General features: G+C 41.9%; 1 protein-coding gene across 5 annotated transcripts in view; it reads left to right on the top strand.

The window, feature by feature from the left end:
- Positions 1-19,511, top strand: part of FYCO1 (FYVE and coiled-coil domain autophagy adaptor 1) — a 53,770-nt gene that overhangs the window by 3,958 nt on the left and 30,301 nt on the right. For 3 of the 5 annotated variants that reach the window (XM_055709153.1, XM_055709154.1, XM_014285542.3), the window contains exons 2-9: positions 5,663-5,847; positions 7,384-7,490; positions 8,772-8,897; positions 12,648-12,754; positions 13,657-13,800; positions 15,170-15,263; positions 15,674-18,304; positions 19,342-19,434. In XM_055709153.1, coding sequence (XP_055565128.1) covers positions 5,793-5,847; positions 7,384-7,490; positions 8,772-8,897; positions 12,648-12,754; positions 13,657-13,800; positions 15,170-15,263; positions 15,674-18,304; positions 19,342-19,434 — 3,357 coding nt within the window. In that variant the 5' untranslated portion in view covers positions 5,663-5,792. The remainder of the gene's footprint in view (positions 1-5,662; positions 5,848-7,383; positions 7,491-8,771; positions 8,898-12,647; positions 12,755-13,656; positions 13,801-15,169; positions 15,264-15,673; positions 18,305-19,341; positions 19,435-19,511) is intronic. The other 2 variants (XM_055709155.1, XM_055709156.1) reach the window with 2 other exon arrangements.

Genomic DNA, 19,511 nt, shown 5'->3' with positions numbered 1-19,511 from the left:
AGCAGCTGAGGAAAAGTAAGTCTCTGGGAGAGTTATGGTTAGGTTTGCTCATAGGTATTAGTAAACACAGTGTAGCATTCCTGACATGGGGTGAGGTCAGGCATGTCCTAAGGAAAAAGGGCAGATGAGTTTGTTAAAAGTGATACTAGTACAATTCTGTGCAATTCCTGTTATCAGAGAGGCACTATTCTCCTTTTGAACTGACCGCTTCCTCAAACAGGCAGCTTCTCTCATCATGAGGCAGGGATGAGACAGGGTTGTCTCTGAGAGATACGTACAAGTTCATCCCTTTGCAGAGAGCGGTCACTTGAGTTCATGTTGTGCAACAGTTATTGATACGAGGAGTATCAGAGACAAAGCACTGTATTCTCCAAGTCAGGCAACTGTATCCCTGGTCTAACACATCTGTCCTTTTTGTCAAAGTTCAGTGTAATGTTTCAAGGGGCTTTAAGTCAGGTCTTAGAGGAGGTCCAATTCAGTAGGTGCAGCATTAAAAAAAGTTGTTAGAGTTGCCAGCTTTCCCCACTCAGGGTTATAAATTAACTCTATCTCACAGATTTCGTATCGTGCCACTAGTATACTCATATCTGTTGCTTAGTTTTGATCTTTTTCTAAGAACAGTTTGCAAATACAAGGAATGGGGGTGAGGGGGAATGCAGGCCAGTTGTCCATAGAACAGGGAGTTTACACAAAGATTACACAAAACTTTCCTGGTTCTTTTGTGTCAGCCTCTCCTGTCAGGTTAGGGGTGCAAGCAGGATTCTGTGAGTGTCATTAGTCTGCGTACTTATACTGTAATATGTAAATATCCCTAAAGTGCAAGGACCTCCCCGCAAAAGGGCTTCAACTGTAAGGAGCCCCGAACTATAAACATGATACTTTTCTGCTAGGCATTTGTAAAATATGTGAATGTTTTTATGCCCTTCATTTAGTTACTGTCTTCTGCTATGCTATGACACCCTAAATTTGCTTTTCTGGACACATATCTTCTGCAAGATATGTTTAATTACTGAATGTTTGTATGCTCAAACACTTCAAAACAAGGTTTATGTGTGTGAGCATGTGGGAAACCCAGCATAGGTTTACTGCATGATCTCCTGTTTGAGGCACTAACAGATACAACAAATATTCCTCCAAAAACATACTTTTGTAATGGAAATGTGAAGGTTTGTTGGTGTAGAAAACAAAGGAGGAAAATTAGCAACAAAATTTCACTTCTCAGAATGGAACCAAGCTTTAAAACTCCAAATGAAAACCTTATCTGACGTTCATGCTGTGCCTGCCTTTTGGTTTTAATTGTTCTTTTTAATGTAGCCCAGTGTGCATTTTTGTCAGTCACGTATCTTTATATGCAGTGTTGAAGCACAAGGGGTTGAGTTGCCTAGTAAAAGCATGTGTGTGTGCATGACAGAAGAGTCACTGTCTTTTTCTGCAGTTCAGACCCTTATTTCCAGAGAACAGTTCTTTAGCTTTATGGATGTGCAGCTTTATGTACCACGGTACAAAATGAGAAAAGCTAGCAGCACAGCTGCAGTAAATTCCACTGGAGCTTGTTTCCTGCAATGACAAAGTACGAAGTACTTTTTCCAGAAAAGTACTGGAATGAAATTATTTAACTAAATCAGTGGTGTTACAGTCCTGAGAGGTAGAGGCTTCCTTTTCCCGTTTCTTCCCTCATCTTTACCGTGAGGTTTGCATTCAATATTCTTTTGTCAGTGTTATCTTGTGGCCAGGTAGGTTGCCTTTTCCACTTTCCTAAAGTTTGCCTTGCAGTTATCTGACAGTATCTGCTTTTGTGAGATAAATGATGTTTACATTACACAAGGGACTAACAAGTCAGTATCCTCACTTGCCTGTTCTGTTTTGCAGAGTGTTAGCACAGGTATAGAATTGTGGGCACCAAATCATTACAGGTCTTGTGATACCAGTGAGGCCCATGTGATGAAGTGCCCTTGTTTGGAATGGGTAGACCAGAATAGTTATGTTAATGCGAAATATTTCTGTAAGCAGTAGAAAGTAGTGGAACTTGGTTTCCAGTGAAATTGTCTTGCAGATCTGATTTACTTTTTCACTGAATTACACCAAGTCTGCAGTGTGAGCTCTGCTGTTACTATACACTGAAAATGCACTTGGGTGGGGAGTGGGTTCTCTGGTATCAGCCTGTAATGGAGGTTGCTCATTGCAGCCTTTCTATGAAGAGGAATTCTGCTCATCGTCTTCCTCCCAGCTTCCTGTTCTGATTACACATGGAGGAGTGTAATATTTTGAAGACCTCTACCTTCTGTCAAGGTTGGCCAAAATTGACCAATGAATTAAAAAAAAAGTAGTTGCTGGAGATCCAGACATGCTTACAGTAACACAAAGAGAAATTTTTTGAAATGAGGTTAAAAGTAGGTCATTGTAGCTACTCCACTAACCAATTTAATTACAGTCATTAAATTTTGTTTACTGTTTTGTAGGTGTCTCACTCCCCTTCAGGTAAATCTTTTCTTTCCTGTGTTTCCTTTCTGCTTCTGTCTTTAATCTCCAGGATATCCTCCTCTGTAAAGAAGATTGTCACCCCCACACTAGTACTTAGGCCAGCAGGAAAGGGAGCAAGCAGCCAGCTTCAGACATCAGCAGGCATGACCCAAGCGTGCGAGGAGGGACTGATGACATGCCCTGTCTTGCCCTCTCTGCTGTACTCTGTGCCAGGTCCTTAGTGCAACTGCACTGATGTCATTGTTGCTCTGCAGTTTTGTGCAAGTTAATGCCATTGGCCGTAGTCAAATGCTATTATATAAGAGGTAATGATGCACATCTAAAAAGCTTTTGACCCACAGCAGGTCGTTTGTGCCTGACCCATGTATCATGCTGTTTTCACACAGGAAATATTTACAGGTGTACACAATAGAATAGGAAATGCTGGAGGAACAGCGTTGTGCTCTAAAGAATTCTGGGCAAAATACTCTGTGATCAGGAAGGACTAGATAAGATGTTTACAGAAGCTCTTCCTATTTTGAAACCTTGGGAAACCAGTTAAGGTACATTTTCAGCTTTCTTTGCTAGAGGAAGTGAGAGCTCTGCACCTTTCTGTGGTATGGACCGGGTCTTCTAAGAACACCTCTGGAAGGACCACAGTTTTGCAGAGCAGGAGGCTGGTAGAAGAAATTTCAGCACGTTCTCCAAAGTGCAATAGACCAGGTAGAAAGATCCCCTTCACCTCTGGGAAGAGAAGGGAGTAAATGTGTAGCTCATGGGCAGGAGCTGGTGCAAGGAAGGGTGAAGCTGTGAGACCTTGCTCCCTGTACTGGTGAGGGGGGTGACTGGGAGCAGACAGAGGAGTGGGCTGTGCAGCTACGTGCCTCCACCTGAGTTGTGGTCTCAGTTCAGGGTTCCTGCATTCTGTCTATGAGATCCTGACAGGAATAAAGATGCATGTCTTGGGCTGCTTTGGCACAACAGGATCAACTCATGGGGAACACACTGCCTTCCCTTGCAGTGGGCCGCTGAACTTTGTGTACACAGTAGTTATTTATATGTGACTTCTGGGCAAACACACTAACTTACGCAGTTCTAGTGGGGCTGGGACAACTCTAAATCACCTTAGACCTCCCACAGTAAATATCCCTTTGGGCAGTCTGCTGGGAATTAGCACTTGACAAGGTCCCATGCTGCGCCTGTCTGCTGTAGGATGCCTAATGTCCTGCTCCCCTGCAGGCTGTTGCAAAATAAGGGCTCAGCTCCCAGCTGCCTTCTTTTCCAGGCTCTCTGCGTGTGACTGCAGTTGGCCTATTGACTGTTAGCCCAGCATGCCTCCTGCATAGTCTTTGTGCCTCTGGAGCCTTGAATTGGAACTTGTTCTGGCCTTTGGGAAGGATGGGCAGGATTGCCTTTTTGGTCCTTGCTCTTTTCCTCCTTTGTGTGAGGAGGAGCATTTGGTTCGGCTGCAAGGTTTGGCATTCCATTGCTCACACTGAACAGTCTGCTCACTTAAGCTCCTTTCTGTCCAAACTGAACAGATAAGGCTGATATTACTATGCATTCTTGGTAAAGGAAACATTGACTCACTGGGTTTGTTATTGCTATTTTTCGTTGGTATCCAAACCCAGCAAGTTGCCAGGAAGTGTGGTACCTCATATGATCACTCAGTAGAATCAAGATAGGAATCTTGGGTATGTAATATTGTTGATTCAGGGTAAAAAATCATGTTTGGCACCACAAAAGGTCAGCTGGTCTGTGCTGTGCTGGCCTTCTCTCCCTGAAGCAACACAGTTATGGTAGGGATTTTGCAGGCCAGGGCTCTTCCGCAGACAGCACATGGTCCACGTGATGTTTGTGTCGTAACGTAATGACTGCCATCAAAATGTGGAAATAAAAACTAGCAGGTAACAAAACTCAAGAGAAACACACTAGTAAGCCTAGTTTCAGCGTTTTCTTTATCCTTACCATGGTTCTATCTCTATGGCTTTGTTAGGGTTTGCTTTGTTTCAAAAAGAAGAGGGTATGGAATCATATCAGGACCATTTCCAAACAGTTCCTTGATACATAGGGTAGAAGGATGGTCTGTTTGATTCATTCAGACACCTACTTTAGCTGTGCGAATTTAAGAGTTGTTTAGACTGAAAGAAAGAAAAGAGAAAGGAGATATAATAATTTGACCTAATCACATCTGTATTTCAAAAGATTGTAAGATTTTAATTACAACTTAATTTCAATATAGTTCAGTTTGAATGATAACAAAAGCACAGAAATGTAACAGCAAATTTTCTGAAGAGTCAGTACTTTGGGTGTTGTGCTTGCTTGAAAATCTGGCTGTACCATCTTAGGGTGAATTCTGAACAACCTTTGAACAGGATGCTTAGTAAGTTCCCTATGCAGTTTCTATGTGGCTTTTTTTGAATGATCGTTCCCAGGTTAGTGTTTGAAAGTTTGGGTCCCCTTTACATTAATTTTAATTAATTCATTTTAATGAAGGAAAGATTTTCTACAAGTGTTAGGTATAAGTCACTTGTCATTATTCTAAGCGAGGGAGGTGGTGCATGGTATATTTATCCAGCCAGGGATGGTGTAACAGAGCTTAAAATAAAGTGGTGTCCTCTTACATGTATTGGGAACAGTGGATTCTGAGGAGGGCATAAGAGGTGTTTCTCATGCTAAAAGCAGTCTCCAGTACTAAATCTTTTAGTAGCTCTTATGAGTTAAAAATATGCTCCGATGCCAGAGAATCAAACACACATCGTTTTTTGACTCCTTGGCCTGTGGCTAGCCTGTGTTTTGAAAATCCCCCTGAAATGGAAAAGTTGTATCTTTTTACGCTGCATCCTGTAGGGAAAATCTGGCAAAGGGTTTTGGGAGGGAAAGCCCTGTGTCATCAGAACCTCTGTCAGGGTCAAAGGAGAATTGCATGAAATGCCAGCCTGAGCTGCGCTGTAAGACTAACTGTGTTGTAACTCCAGGAAGAGAAAATTGCTCTCTATGGTTTGCTCAGTAGCTTTGAGAGATGTAACTGAAGAAATAACTGAAATGGAAAGTGAAATCTAGAAGGAAATATAAAGGAGGTTGCTGGAAAAGAGTTGTCCTTATGGGAATTCATTACTAAACAGGATCTAAAATGCCAAAGCACCTCTCTTCTGCCCATTTGAGATGTTAAAGACTTTCCTTTTATTTTTGACTTACACAGAATTGCAGGTGTCACGGAGAAGAATAATCTTCATCAGCCCAATGGTCATCAAGGATATGAACTCTGCTGTTTTTATCTAGATGGATGAAAAGGTTGACAGCCCAGAAGGGGAGCTCCTTTGGTTTTCAAGATGGCAGCAACTAGTGGTGAAAGCCAGCTGCAGCGGATTATCAGAGACCTGCAAGGTACAGTGCCAGGCTGACAGATTCATCCTGGAGGCTGGACCGTGTCCTCTGTATTTTAGAAAACAGGGACTAGGAGTTGTGTTTTCAGTTATGTAACACTTTTCTGCAGCAATTAAAACAACATAGTCCAAGGTGTGTGATGTGCTCAATAGAGATGTGACTGATTTTTTTTGGCGAAGATGTGCTGTACATTCTACAGGATCCTAAATTCTTAAATCCTGCAAATTTAAACATACAAGATGAGAAATAAGTTTTACAATTTAAAAAAAAAAAAGTGCCTTTGGGGTGTGCGTTGTGAGCTAGGACTTTGATGGCATAAAGAGAGAGAGCTATGCTATTAAAAGACTTCATGTGAGATAAGAAGGCCTGGGTTTTAGACCCTTGCTTGATGGGAAGCTGGTGTGGAGTTGCTGATAATGTGGAAGGGGAAAAAACAGGAGACCAAACCAAACTGGGAGTGGAGACCCAGAGGAAAAGTGCCAGAGAATTGGATCAGCTGTCATTGCTGCAGAACATGTTTTCTGGGCACCTAGCTTGTCCTCCACTAGCAGTAGCCAACCTTATTTTCCACAGCTCTGTTGCAGTCAAAATTGGCAGCAGATTCATAACCATTTTTCTGCTCTGCCTCTGTCCTAATCAGCCCTATACCAAGATCCAGGTTTTTTCCTTTTAATCTTTATTAAATATAAGGTACCATATGCACCAAAGCTGGGAATCTGGATCTTCCTGTGATATAAAAAAGGAGATCTACATGCCTTCTAACAAGAAGAGATTTTAATTTGCAAGTGGGACTGGGAGCTAAGGCTCACTCAGGCACCGGAAAGAAGTACAAAACCAAGTGAAAAGCAGGCTCAAAATCAGTAATTTCTGATGCTGAGTGTATTTACTCTTTTGGGTCAGTGTGTCCAGGGAGACAACAGAGTTTGCTTTGACTTGAGATTTTCTCACCCACTGTGGGTGTAGGTTTTAGGGAAGAGGAGTTGCTGTGTTCTTATTTCAATATAAATTATTTTTTCCATTTGTGTTTGTAACTGGCACAAACTGAACCTTCCTGAATAAAGCAGGGAGAAGATAAATGTGCTGACTGAATGACTGTTCTCGTGTTACTGATCCTCTTTAGCAGATTACATGCTTTGTCCTTTCTAATCAGAATTCTGTTTGTTCTGTGGCAATACCTTAACATGCACATGAGAGAGCAAAAAGTTATTTCTCTTTCCTCTGCTGAAGAACCAGTTAGCAGTTGTCTGTTAAACAAGTTTTGCTAAGCATCAGAAGGAAGTTTTGCTCTTTTTAAGAACAAGAAATAGTCCATACAACAGACTGACATAGCTTGAGCTCTGGGTTTTTTTAATAGGTGGTCTTAAATTGCAAGCATCTCAGTAAGGTTTCTGCACTGTCATTAAGACATTTCAACTGAAAGAAGCATGAATACACATGCATAATGCCCAGGCAGAACCCTCATTTATTTAGTTGTTTATGGCTTCAGTGCTATATATCTCTTGCATTAGTTAACCATTTTGGTGTCTTTTTTTAAAGATGCAGTGATTGAATTAAGTAAAGAATTTAAAGAAGGAGGGGAACCGATCACAGATGACAGTGTCAACTTGCAAAAATTCTCCTACAAGCTTGAGTACCTTCTTCAGGTAAAATGTGACGTGTCTCATTTGTAATCCACCATCAAAAGTAGGCCTCTTTTTCTCTGATTGCCTCTTCAGTATGCAGGGTTTAACTCAAATAATCATAAATATCCAATTAAGTCTCTTCCCCTTGCCCCCAAGTAAGTGAACTGAAGTGTGTGCGGCTTATTATACGTACTTCAAATAAAGTAAATAAATGTAAGCAAAAGGCAATGCTGACAGTTTGGTTGAAGAATGTGAGGCATTCTTTTATTGATCTGAAAGATTTGAGCTTGATTTTAAAGGTATATTCTGATAAATTAACTTGGAAAAACAGCTAATAAGTTCCTGGCAACATTTTAATGCAAAATAAATACTAGTAAGCTGTTCATGGTGCAAATGTACTGGTGTGAGGAACTTACAGAATTTTTAGCAATTTCACTTGGAAATTCATTTTAATTGTATAGAAGGTTTACTGCCAAAGGCTGATATTTAATCTGGAGTGGTAATTTTTGTCTGTCCTCAAAATTTAAGTCAGGGGTCCTCAAACTTTTTAACCAGGGGGGCGGCACGCGGATGAAGTGGCAGGCAGTCATCTGCGGCTGCTTGGTTTCCCCCCCCAAACCCTGGCGGGGGGGTCTGTAAATACCGGGGGCCGGATTGAGGACCCTGGGGGGCCGTATCCGGCCTGCGGGCCGTAGTTTGAGGACCCCTGATTTAAGTAATTCAATTTTCATAGTCTTGTGTCTACACATACTGTAATCACATCAGTGATCGCAACAACGAGTGCTAATCTAGCCTTAATCTAGGCAAGGGAGTTTTAATTGGGTTGCAGAGGCTTCAGCAGAAGCTGGAGAATCCTTTGGGATTTGAAAGGTCCAAGCTGCAGTCCATGCCCTCCCTGCGTTGTTGCTCTGAAACTTATTTAGGTAGAGCAGGTTTTCCTGGTACCTGCCTGTGTGTTATTGGCCACACTTGGTTGCAGATCTCTCAGCAACTGGGTGTTAGTTTGTTGCTCTTGAACAGCGCTGAATCTCTTGCAAGCCTTTGTTTCAGCAGTTTTGAATGGATGTCTGTATTTTAACTAGACCCAGAACATTATTATCTGTTACTGTCTGTAAAGTAGCTTTTGTAGCTGCTGGATTGCATCAGTGCAGTACAATGTCTCTTTCCTTTGTGAATACATTGGCTAAAACTAAGAGTAATGAAAGCACGTGTTACTGGGAAAGGAACAGAATTCCAAGTAGCTATATATAAGTATATTTATATTTAAGTTTTGCTTATTGCATTTTGTTTTCCTTTTTTAAGTTTGACCAGAAAGAAAAAAACACATTGTTGGGGAACAGAAAAGACTACTGGGATTATTTCTGTGACTGTCTGGCAAAAGTCAAAGGAGCTAATGATGGAATCCGCTTTGTCAAGTCTATTACAGAAGTAAGTAGATCAGTTAAGCGTCATAATTATGTGGTTAATGTTTTGGTGTGTCTTTTCAAAGTGCAGCAGAAACCACTTTTACACTGCTTTTTTGCAGTGTAATTTTGGGAATTTTTATTTTTCTCATGTAAAGTATAAAAATACAAGGTTACTCTTTTTACTATGGCACTAAATTATATAGGATTAGATAGCCTGCCTCTTGCTTATTTTGAAGACCACTTACACAAGTGAGTGGTCCCGTTTGTCTCTGGTTGTGCTTTGCCTTTTGATAAAGTTTGTGCCATTTTCTCTAAAAAGGAATGAAAAATCAAGGCAAGGGTAGAGCCTGCCATCTGTAGCACAGCTTACAGCAGGACTTGGCTCTAAGTGTAAGAGGAAAGATTCACCATATTTGACATTTCTTAAGACTTTTTCACCTGGTCAGTAGAGCTGAGGAGGACTCACTGAGAGCAGAATTTCATCTTCTGTCTCAACTTTGTTCCTCCATGTCAAATAGCATGATGTAATGGCTCGAGATGGTTGTCATTATTCCCTTGGGTGAGCTGTCATGAACAGGACAAAAAGCTTTATTAGATACAGTCGTAAAAGCTTAATCTTGTAACAGCCATGTTATGTCTTCAGCTCAATGAGTGGGTGAAATAAGTACTGTGAGAAGCTTTCTGTGCTGATCCTGTCTGAGTCTTTAGAATTGTCTGAAGAAGAGCTTCTTTCCCTGCGGGTAAAAGAGGCAGTGGCGTGGTGGTGCTGGCCAGCATTGTCCTGATACTCAGTTCTGTATCTGTGAGCAGTGCTAACGTGTATTGGCAAGTTAACAATTTACACCAGATTTCCCTATTCTCTTAGCAATTCCTCCACAGCCACTCTAGGTAATGTTGGTTTGAGTCAGCTGAAAGAGAGCCATGATACTCTAGCAGGGGCAGGCTCTGTGTTTCCTACCTCATTTTCTTCTCTCAGCAACTTAAGCAATATTGAATTTTGCTGTTCCAAGGTGAACAAGCAAAGGAAGGGCTCCAGCTTGTTTTACCACTGGGAAAGGAAAGAGGAGAGCTGTAGAAATTGGGTTTGACTATCGTACTACTTCCAGAAAGACTGGAGAAGCACAGACAGTGACTGCTACTGCAGGGAAGGTCCCCTGACTGTAGATACTGGCCCCTAAATTCTCAGTAGCATTAGCCAATATGATTTCTCTGTAAAGGTGACTGCGTTGTAGCCTTCAACACTCTGTTGCCTATGGTATCACCTGTATATTACCACATGTAAAGGCTGCCCTGCTTTTTTCTCCTTCTTCAGTACCTATGGCTGTTTAATGGTTAGCATGATGTCAGAAATTATTGTTTGAAAGAAGGATATATTCTATTTCAGTTTATGTGCAGCCATAGAGATTAGCTTGTGGAAGTTTTAACTTTATTAACTTGTGGTTTAGGAATATGAACTCTAAAAAAAATAAAATCAGTCAACCGTTTCAGATAACTGAGCTGGCAGACTCGGATCCAGGATTGAAATGACAGATGACAGAAAAGTGTTGGTTATTCCTCTTCATTACAGGTGGAAATCAGCAGCCGGTTTTTGAACCTGGCTGGACAGAACTATAAAGGCTTCCATATGTCATTTATTTGCTCACTGCGCGGTACTTGTTGACTTTCAAAGATAGAAGCAAACAAGGAAAGAAGAGTATTGGCAGTTGCTTTTAAGAATGGTCCAACATTTAACAGTATAATGCCTCCTCTTCTGCTTTACCTGCAGAGCTTCTAATATTAGGGTGCGTGATATGCTAGAGAGGTGGAGCAAGGAAGCAAACGGGAATACCATGGAAACTGCACATCTGTTAAATAAATAGAGAGCCTTGTACTTGATGACATTAGGTGAGCAGTGAGTTCTGGTAGTTCCCCTTGAAAAAGGTGATTACACTGAATACACAGCTTTCCAAGTCTTCACAGCCATACATTGGGCCTTAGCCACAGTGTTTGCAGTCAACACGGAAACACTGACAATACCAGACACTGCCTGCCTCCCTGAATTCTAGCAGGGCTCTAGCAGGAGGTGGCATAGGTTTGCTTCCTAGTCAAATAGTCTTTGGCTACTTGTAGCTGCATATATGTAAATATTTTTCTCCGCTTCTCATCATATACATTTGTTCTAGTACATCCGTGCTTAAAAAAGGCATTGTGATTTAAATTGATAAACCAATGGGAGTAAAGATAGGATTAATTCAGTGGCTTCTGGTGGGTTTTATTTTGACTGTTCTTAAGATATTCACTAAATATGCCTAGTTAGGAAAAACGTTTGTAAGCTTTGTGCACAGAGCAGGGATAGCATCTCTCTGAAGAAGTATTTGCACATCTACAGAGTGAATGAGGGTGAAAACCAGTTGGCAAATTAAATTTGCTGTTTCCGTGATACTTAGCCTTTGGGGACCATGTTATTTCATACTTTGTGTCCTATAGAATTAAAAAATAAAAAGCAGTAAAAGGTGTTGCTTCCTTTGCTCCACATTTCATCATTCCATGTATAAGGGACGTTTTTGCATATAGTGGATTACTGAGATAAACAAGGCACCTGTGTCTTAGTTTGGAATGGAAGCCCAGTAACAGCAAAACCAAGGAAACTGAAAGCTGAAGTATTACTCTCACTTCACCACAGTGGAATACTGATCAGAAGGAGGGGAAGCTTGTGTGGCCTTTGAGCCTTCTTTCACAGTAACTTTTCAAGCAAAACTTACAGTAACCTACTAACTTGTGCCTCAGCAGATCTAATATTTTCCTTGGCCTCCATTTTAAATCATGAATATATTTGGTTTGTTATGGTTAGATGTTTGGATGAACAGTTTAGTTGGGAGCATGTCTGGCTGGTGAGAAATTCTGTCATCATTTTAATTTTCCATTTCTAAACTGGTTACTGATTTTTATGGAAAGGAGAAATGTAGCAGTACTATTTAGTGTTTCACTATTTTGCAGGACAGCAGATAGTTCAAATGTAAAAGACAAAACAAAACATCAATTCCCCAAGTAAATAGCTATAGGAAAATTTAGTGCTGGGTTTTGTGATCCCCCTTATGTTGATTTAATAGCTGTCTTCATAAAAAGATCCATTAATTTCAGTCATGCAGCTGCTCTTGGTCTGAAGTAAGAATTAGATTTTTATCAACTTAATGGGTAAGTATTAAGTAAGACTTCTTGCATTGCCTGGGTTTACTGTGTCCATGAGGTTGTGTATTTGTATATGTGTAGATCTTTGTTTTGTGACTAGATCTGCCCTAAAGTTCTTCCAGCTGTCGCCAGACACATCTTAAGTAACCTAAGCTGTCACTTCTGGCTTCTGGGCACACTGAGATTTTGCCTCATATTGGGAATTGTACTTAGCATGGGCTGTACTCATGTGCCTGGTATATTAGATGATTCAGTGGTCCTGTGATGCCTTTTATATTATTTATTATATACATATAATAATATATATTATATTCTTGTTATTCTATTATATTTTTATTTTATTTATTTATATATTTTTAATACATTATTTATATAAAATGGACAACAGCCAACTGTAGATAAAATTTTTTTTGTTCAAAAAAGATTTCACCCAATGACAGTCTTGGGCGAAGGGTTCTCTCACTGGCAGTTCTTATGACTTCCTTTACACCTAGTGGCTTATTGTGAGGTTTTTTGTGTTGGTATGTAGACTGTTCTGCCATGTCTCTACATGATTGCAAATGGTATTTAGAATTTTATTGTTTGTGTGGTTTCTCCCTTCCAGCTACGAACATCTCTTGGAAAAGGAAGAGCATTTCTTCGTTACTCTCTGGTTCACCAAAGACTAGCAGACACCTTGCAGCAATGTTTTATGAACACCAAGGTGACCAGGTGAATAGCAAAGTACCTTGTCAACTAATGGGTGTTTGTTCAGTGTGATCAAACAACATCACCTAGTGGCTATTGAAAGAAATCGAAACCCTTCCAAATGGTTGGCTTAGAGAGCTGGTAATAGGATAGGAAGAATAATAGACCTTTTGGCTTGGGTCACTGCTTCATACCTCTCTTAGGCTGGTAAAGATTGAAAGTTGTTAGAGCTAAACGTCTGTGGAGTGGGTGGTACTGATGCTTCTGTATGTCAGTTTCAAAGGTGACATTTTTATAAGCATTGATGATCCTGGGTTTGATCTTCTGTACTGTACATCACAAGAGAGGATTAATTTGGGTATGTTGCGCAAAGCCCCAGGAAGCATTTGCATGTATCTCTTGATTGTCATGCAGAGGAACAGCTTGCCCCTAGCCAAGGAACACCAAAGATAGTTTGTAGTTGGTTGGAGGGGCACTGCTAGGGCATTTAGAAAAAGCCAACTATTTACACAGTGTACTTAACTCTGGTTGCTGCTTTCTGTTCCTCAATTTTGATGTATTAAGTGTGTGCTTTAGGTGTTTACTGTGTGGTTATCCAGTGTATGAATAGGTATAAATATTTTGTCTTGCCAGTGTTTTGCTCAAGCACAAAGCAAAAAATATTTTGTGCAGGGGCTCATCTAAAGGTATTATGGGGAATTCACTGAAGCTGTTTAATTTTCATTCACATCAAAAGGATGGGATATTGGTTGGTGGGTCTGGTTGTTTTCAGTTTGCATTTAGAATAACATATCATAGTTTTCCTGGGTTGGAGTGAATAATGATGTTGTGGGGGTTTTTTTGCAAGTGAAACTGCTTCTTCTTTTTTCCTTGTGAATGAGTATTACTTCTTTGTTTGTTTGTTTGTTTGTTTGTTTGTTTTGAAGTGACTGGTACTATGCAAGAAGTCCATTTCTGAATTCCAAAATGAGTTCTGACATTGTGGGTCAACTCTATGAGCTCACTGACGTTCAGTTTGACTTGGCATCAAGAGGCTATGATTTAGATGCTGCTTGGCCAGCATTTGCCAGGTAAGATAGAACCACTTCGTTGTTTTGGATTAACAGGACCATAAAATACCTGCCTGCTACAGAATCTGTAAAAGCTCTGCTTTTGAAGGTAGGAATACTTGTGTTACACCAGGTATACGCTTTCTCCATGTGATTAGTCTATGACCAAATTGGCCTTTTTTTTGCTTCAGTATACTGTGTACCAGAGATCAGAGTTGATGCTCTGTAATGGAGTACTTCCAGTAAGTGCAGTTTAGGCCCAAATCCCAAGCTATTTGTATTGAGTCTGGCTGAGCACCATAGCACCCCTCACAGTGCTGTGCTTGTATCGATACCTAGAAAGGTGGTGATAACACACCAGTGTTTTTTTTCCACTGCTGAGAAGTGCGGGCACAGCATCAAGGCTGTCTCTCCAACCTCACCCACCCATACCCATCCCAGCAGGCTGGTGATGGGCAAGGTCTTGGGAAGGGACACAGGCAGGACAGCTGACCCAAAGTGACCAAAGGGATATTCCATACCATATGACATCTGCTCAGATATAAAAGGTAAGAGAAAGGAGGAGGAAGGTGGGGGCATTCGTTATTTATGACATTTGTCTTCTGGAGCAACTGCTATGCGTACTGAAGCTCTGCTCCCTGGGAAATAGCCAAACATTGCTTGCTGATGGGAAGTAGAGAATAACATCTTTTGTTTTCCTTTGCTTCTGGACGCACATGACTTTTGCTATTGTTTCATTAAACTACCTTTGTCTTGACCCACAGGTGGTTTTTTCCATCCTATTTTCTCCCTCTGCTGCTCTGCTGAGGAGGAGAGTGATAGAGCAGCTTGGTGGGCACCTGGTGTCCAGCCAAGGTCAACTCACCACACTGTTCTTCACAGGCACAAGAAGAAATATTCTTAGCTCCTTCTGTTTTAAGAGCTGAGACATGTAGTGATTGAACAGCCAAGTGTGCTTCATTTGCAGCAATGATAGAGGTGGCAATACGCGGTCACTACAGTCTGATCCCACCTCAAAGCGGAAGGATTACAAAAGCCACTAGGTCTGACGCAGATCCATTCGTATCAGTGGGGGTTTTCTAGAACTCCATGCTGCCACCATCTGACTGAGCCGTCGCTACACGGCAATACAATTTCTTAGTGCAAAGCTGCATTGGTTCTTGTGGGTGTGGGAAGTCACAGCTACCGACCCCATAATCTTTTATAGGTGCCTTTGATATCCCTATTTTGTTTTCCATCAGCTGCAGTGGTTGTTGGCCCAGACACCAGGTGCAGTTATGTCTTTTTGTATGTGGTAGTTACAATTAGATAAATCTTGCATATCAGAGTAGAAACGCATATATGTATGTGCTTAGACTTCTCATATATTGTTTCTCTATGTGATCAACAGGAGGACACTGTCCTCGCTTGGATCTTCAGCATATTTATGGAAGCCCCCAAGTCGCAGTTCCAGCATGAGCAGTTTAGTGAGCAATTATTTGCAGGTAAGCAGGTTACAAATAAATGTTTATGTGGCATGGTAGATCTTTAATTAATGGCATAGTTCCAGAGAGCTTGGTAGTTTTATGGTGATTATGACTCTTGTAATGGTAAACTACAGAAAGAGACATTAATTAAAAGTACAGGGAATTGTCAGGTAGCTGATTCAACTGAACATGCAAATCCTGTAGAGGAAAACAAATACTCAGAAGACTGCTGCAGATAGATATGTTTTCATTTATCTTTTCTGAAAACAAGCCCCATTTCCTGTGAGTTGGTATTTTGTAGTGCTGTGGATGCAAGATGTAACGTCACTGTGCATTAAAAATCTGAACTTGCTCTCATTTGAGCACATAATTCAAATACCTGTTTAATACTTCTTAAACTTTCTGGTTTTCCCCTTCTGTTCATTTAGGCTCAAGAGTTTCCCTCCAGCCCTGATGCAAATAGCTCACTAAATGTTGAACACCTTGAGGGCTTTGAAGAGATGCGTGTAGAACTTGACCAGGCTGAGCTGAGGCAGAGGGAACTTCAGGATCGTATTCACCAGCTAGAAATGGAAAACCAGGAGCTCCAGGCAGCTGTCCGCCTGCAGAAAGAACAAGTACAGGTAGAAAAGGAGAAGAGCAATAACTACAGTGAGGAGAATTCCCGGCTGACAAAGATGATCACAGAGTTACAAAAGCAATGTGAGGTTTCACACTCCACTCAGAGCACTGTTCATGACCTGCAGAAGTGCCTGCAGTCACTGGAACTGAATGCAGTGGAGCAGCAGAAGGAATATTCAACAAAGCTGGAACAGCTTGTGACCAGCAAGGAAAACTGTGCCTCAAAACTGGAGGTGTTGAATCAGGAACTGGAGGCCTCTAGGGCTTTGGTTGCTATGAAGGATCTTTGCATCGATGAGCTCAGAGCCAAGCTGAGTGCCATAGAACAGAAGAAACTCAACCTCCTTTCAAAATTTGATGCTGCCTTGGAGGAAAAGGGACAGCAAGCAACAGCTCACTGTGACTCTGCCCTAGAGATAAGGGCTCTGTTAGAGAAGCTTCAGGAGACAGAAAAGGAAAAGGCAGATATGCAAAGACTCAATGATGAACATGTGTCTCAGCTGAAAGCAGCAAGGGAGGAGCTGCAGCTGAAAGAAGAGGCACAGAAGGAACTGGAATCCAGATACAATTGCCTCACTGCTGACTCCAAAGAAGAGAGTGAAAAGCTGCTTGGGAGCCTGGAAACCATGGCAAAGGAAATGGATGCACTTCAGAAGGCCCTGACCCTGAAAGGAAAGGAGATGGCTGAGCTCCAGACCCAGGTAATGGGGTTGCTGGCTCAGGTGGGGTCACTGGAAAAAAATCTTGAGGAAGCAAGGAAAGAAAAAGAGAAACTTGAGGAGGAGTATGGTAGGAGGGAAGGAGCACTGAAGCAGGAATCCCAGTCGCAAGCAGAGCAACTTGAACTACAGGAGGGTCGCTTAACAAAGGTGAGTCAGACTGTGCGTAGCCTTGAGGAGCAAAACCGGAAACTCTTGTCTGAGAAAGAGCATCTCAGCCAGAAAGTCAAAGAGCTGGAGGAGCAGACAGAACAGCAAAACTCTGCAGTGAGCGAAATGGATGAGGAGAGCAGGAAGCTGAAAGCGGAGAATGCGAATTTGCAGCAGTCCAAGAACAAGATGGAAGGGAAGCTGAAGAATTTGGAAGCTTCTAAAGCTTCCTTGGAAGCTGAGGTAGCCAGGCTGAGAGCCTCAGAGAAACAGCTTCAGAGTGAGATAGATGATGCCCTGGTGTCAGTTGATGAAAAAGAGAAGAAGCTCCGAGGCGAGAACAGACAGCTGGATGAAGATTTGCAGAATGCTAGGAGGCAAAGCCAAATTCTGGAGGAGAGATTAGAGGCTCTGCACTCAGACTATGAAGAACTAAAGCAAAAAGAGGAGACCACCAAGGAGTCTTATGCCTCACTTGAAGGACAGCTTAAGAGTGCCAAACAGCGTAGTTTACAAATGGAAAAAAGCTTAGGCGCCTTGAAGGAAAGCGAAGAGTGTCTCCAGTCACAGCTCACAGAGAAGGAGGTAGAACTGCAAGGCATGGAGAGCCAATGTGAGCAGCTAAGAGCAGAAGCTGAAAGACATAGGAAGAAAGCAGAGACTCTTGAGGTAGAAAAGCTCAGTGTTGAAAAGACATGCCTTCATCAGACAAAGCTTATTGAATCCCTCACGTCAGAAAAGGAATCAGTGGAAAAACACCAACTAGAGCAGGCAGCTTCTCTGGCAAAGGATGCAAAAGAACTGGCCTCCAGACTGACCATAACTGAAGAGCAGTTGGAGGTCAACCGAGGTGAAGTGTCTAGGTTGCAAGCAGAAGTCCTCAACCTGCAAGTCAAGCTTCAACAGACCGCTAATGAGAGCGAGCAGATGAGAGGTGAGCTGTCAATCACAGAGACTGTCTTGGGAGAGCAAAAGGCACTCGTCCAGCAGCTGACAGAGCAAATTGAGTCACTCAACAGAAACCACGTGCAAGAATTGGTGCAATGTAAAGAAAGAGAAGAAGTGCTGAAAAAAGAGCAGGAGACAGCAGCCCATCAAAAAGCTGAGATGGAAAATAATTTGCTGAACCTGAAGGAAGAGCTGTTCAAGGTTAAGCAGTACTTGGAAGCTGCTAGAATGGAAAACGAAGAAAACAAAGATCTCCTCCACAGGACCAACACAGACATGGCTGAACTTGGCATTCAGATTTGTGCCTTGACCTCTGAAAAGGTGGATGCAGAAGAACGCTTAGCCCAGGCCACAGAAAGGCTCAAAGAACTGCAAGAACAGGCAGCAGAGCAACAGGAGAAGCTGAAGCTCGACACCTCTAATCTCAGACAGGAGAACAAGAGCCTGCAAGAGAAATTAGACGAGGCTCAAATATGTGCTGCTGCTGTCCCAAATCTGCAATTGCAGCTGGAGACAGTAAAGAAACAGGCACAGAGTTTCCAAGAGACCAGCCAAGAAGAGCTGTCTGCAATAAAATTTCAAATGAGCACTGAGATTCTAAATTATCAGACAAAATTCAAGGTAAATTAATGTGATTATCATAGGTGAGGGAGTTGTACAGGATTTCCCCTGCTTTAGTGTCTGCTGAAGCAATTACTGCATGAAATCCTAAGGTTTGTGTTGGTCAGGCTCTGAGACTAGCACACAACTTAGCCTGGGAATCCAAAAATGTCTCTACACTCCTGACCTAGGTCTGTTGGAGGTAAAATAACACTTCACAGTTTTTTGGAAATGTATAGTGTGGCCATCTGAGCACACTGGAAAGGCCATGTGATATGGAAAAGCCAGCCAGCAATGGAGAGGTGATGATTTCCTATGTTGGCACTGAAAGTGGCATCTTCTGTAACTGTTCCCTCTGGTCACAGCTGTGATTTTTTTTGTTTTTTGCAATGTGAACATTGCAAGACCTATTCCCCGCACCTGTTAACGCTGCTTCTCCTTAAAACTGATTTTGGTGAAAGCAAACTTAAACTGAGACCAGACACTTTTGCCATTAATTCCCTCATATATGTCTGCGTTCAACTGGTCAAGGTAGCAGCCGAGAAGATCAAAGTTTTGCTTCCAGAAAAATGTGTCAGCCCTGTATGTGTGAAGCAGCACACCTAAAAGCTGAAGATCTTATTGTGTTTGTCCTGCCATTCTGAGATAATGTCTAATTCTGGCAGTTGATCAGAGGCTTATGCCAGTGGTGGTATCCAGAAATCCCATGAGTTTGAGAAAATGGTGTAGATTCATTTATGTTTCATTTTCATAAAGGCTTCTTAAACGTCGATATGATTTGGACCGTTTCACTCTTTTGAGCCAAAGTGTTTTGCAAGTTGGGCTTTCTTTTTGTTGAGAACTGTAATAGCCCATAGAAAGTAACAGTAAATCACAGAGGGGACTTGCCTTGAATCTGTGAACTGGGTATCTGTCATCGTCTTTCATGAGCGTGACAGTGGTGTTGTATTTATCCCATACATAGCAGTAAAAGCACATGTGATTCACAGCTGGGAATTTTGTAGACGAAGGGGTGGCTGCTAGAGGAATGCTAACTCCTTGCTCGATCTCTCTGCTAGGCTGTCAGTGAAGAGTGTGGGAAAGTAAGAGAGCAACTTGAGGAGCAGAAGCAACAACAGCATGCTGCAGAGGAAGAGATTGCAGAGTTACAAGTAGGTGCTTGATCTGATTAAAAGACAGAGGTGTTTGTGTCAGCAGGCATTAGTGTTATAATTGAGAAGGCAGGCAG

This window comes from Falco cherrug, chromosome 4, assembly GCF_023634085.1.
Source record: "Falco cherrug isolate bFalChe1 chromosome 4, bFalChe1.pri, whole genome shotgun sequence".
Lineage (NCBI taxonomy): Eukaryota > Metazoa > Chordata > Aves > Falconiformes > Falconidae > Falco > Falco cherrug.
This window is presented reverse-complemented; position numbering and strand designations above follow the sequence as displayed.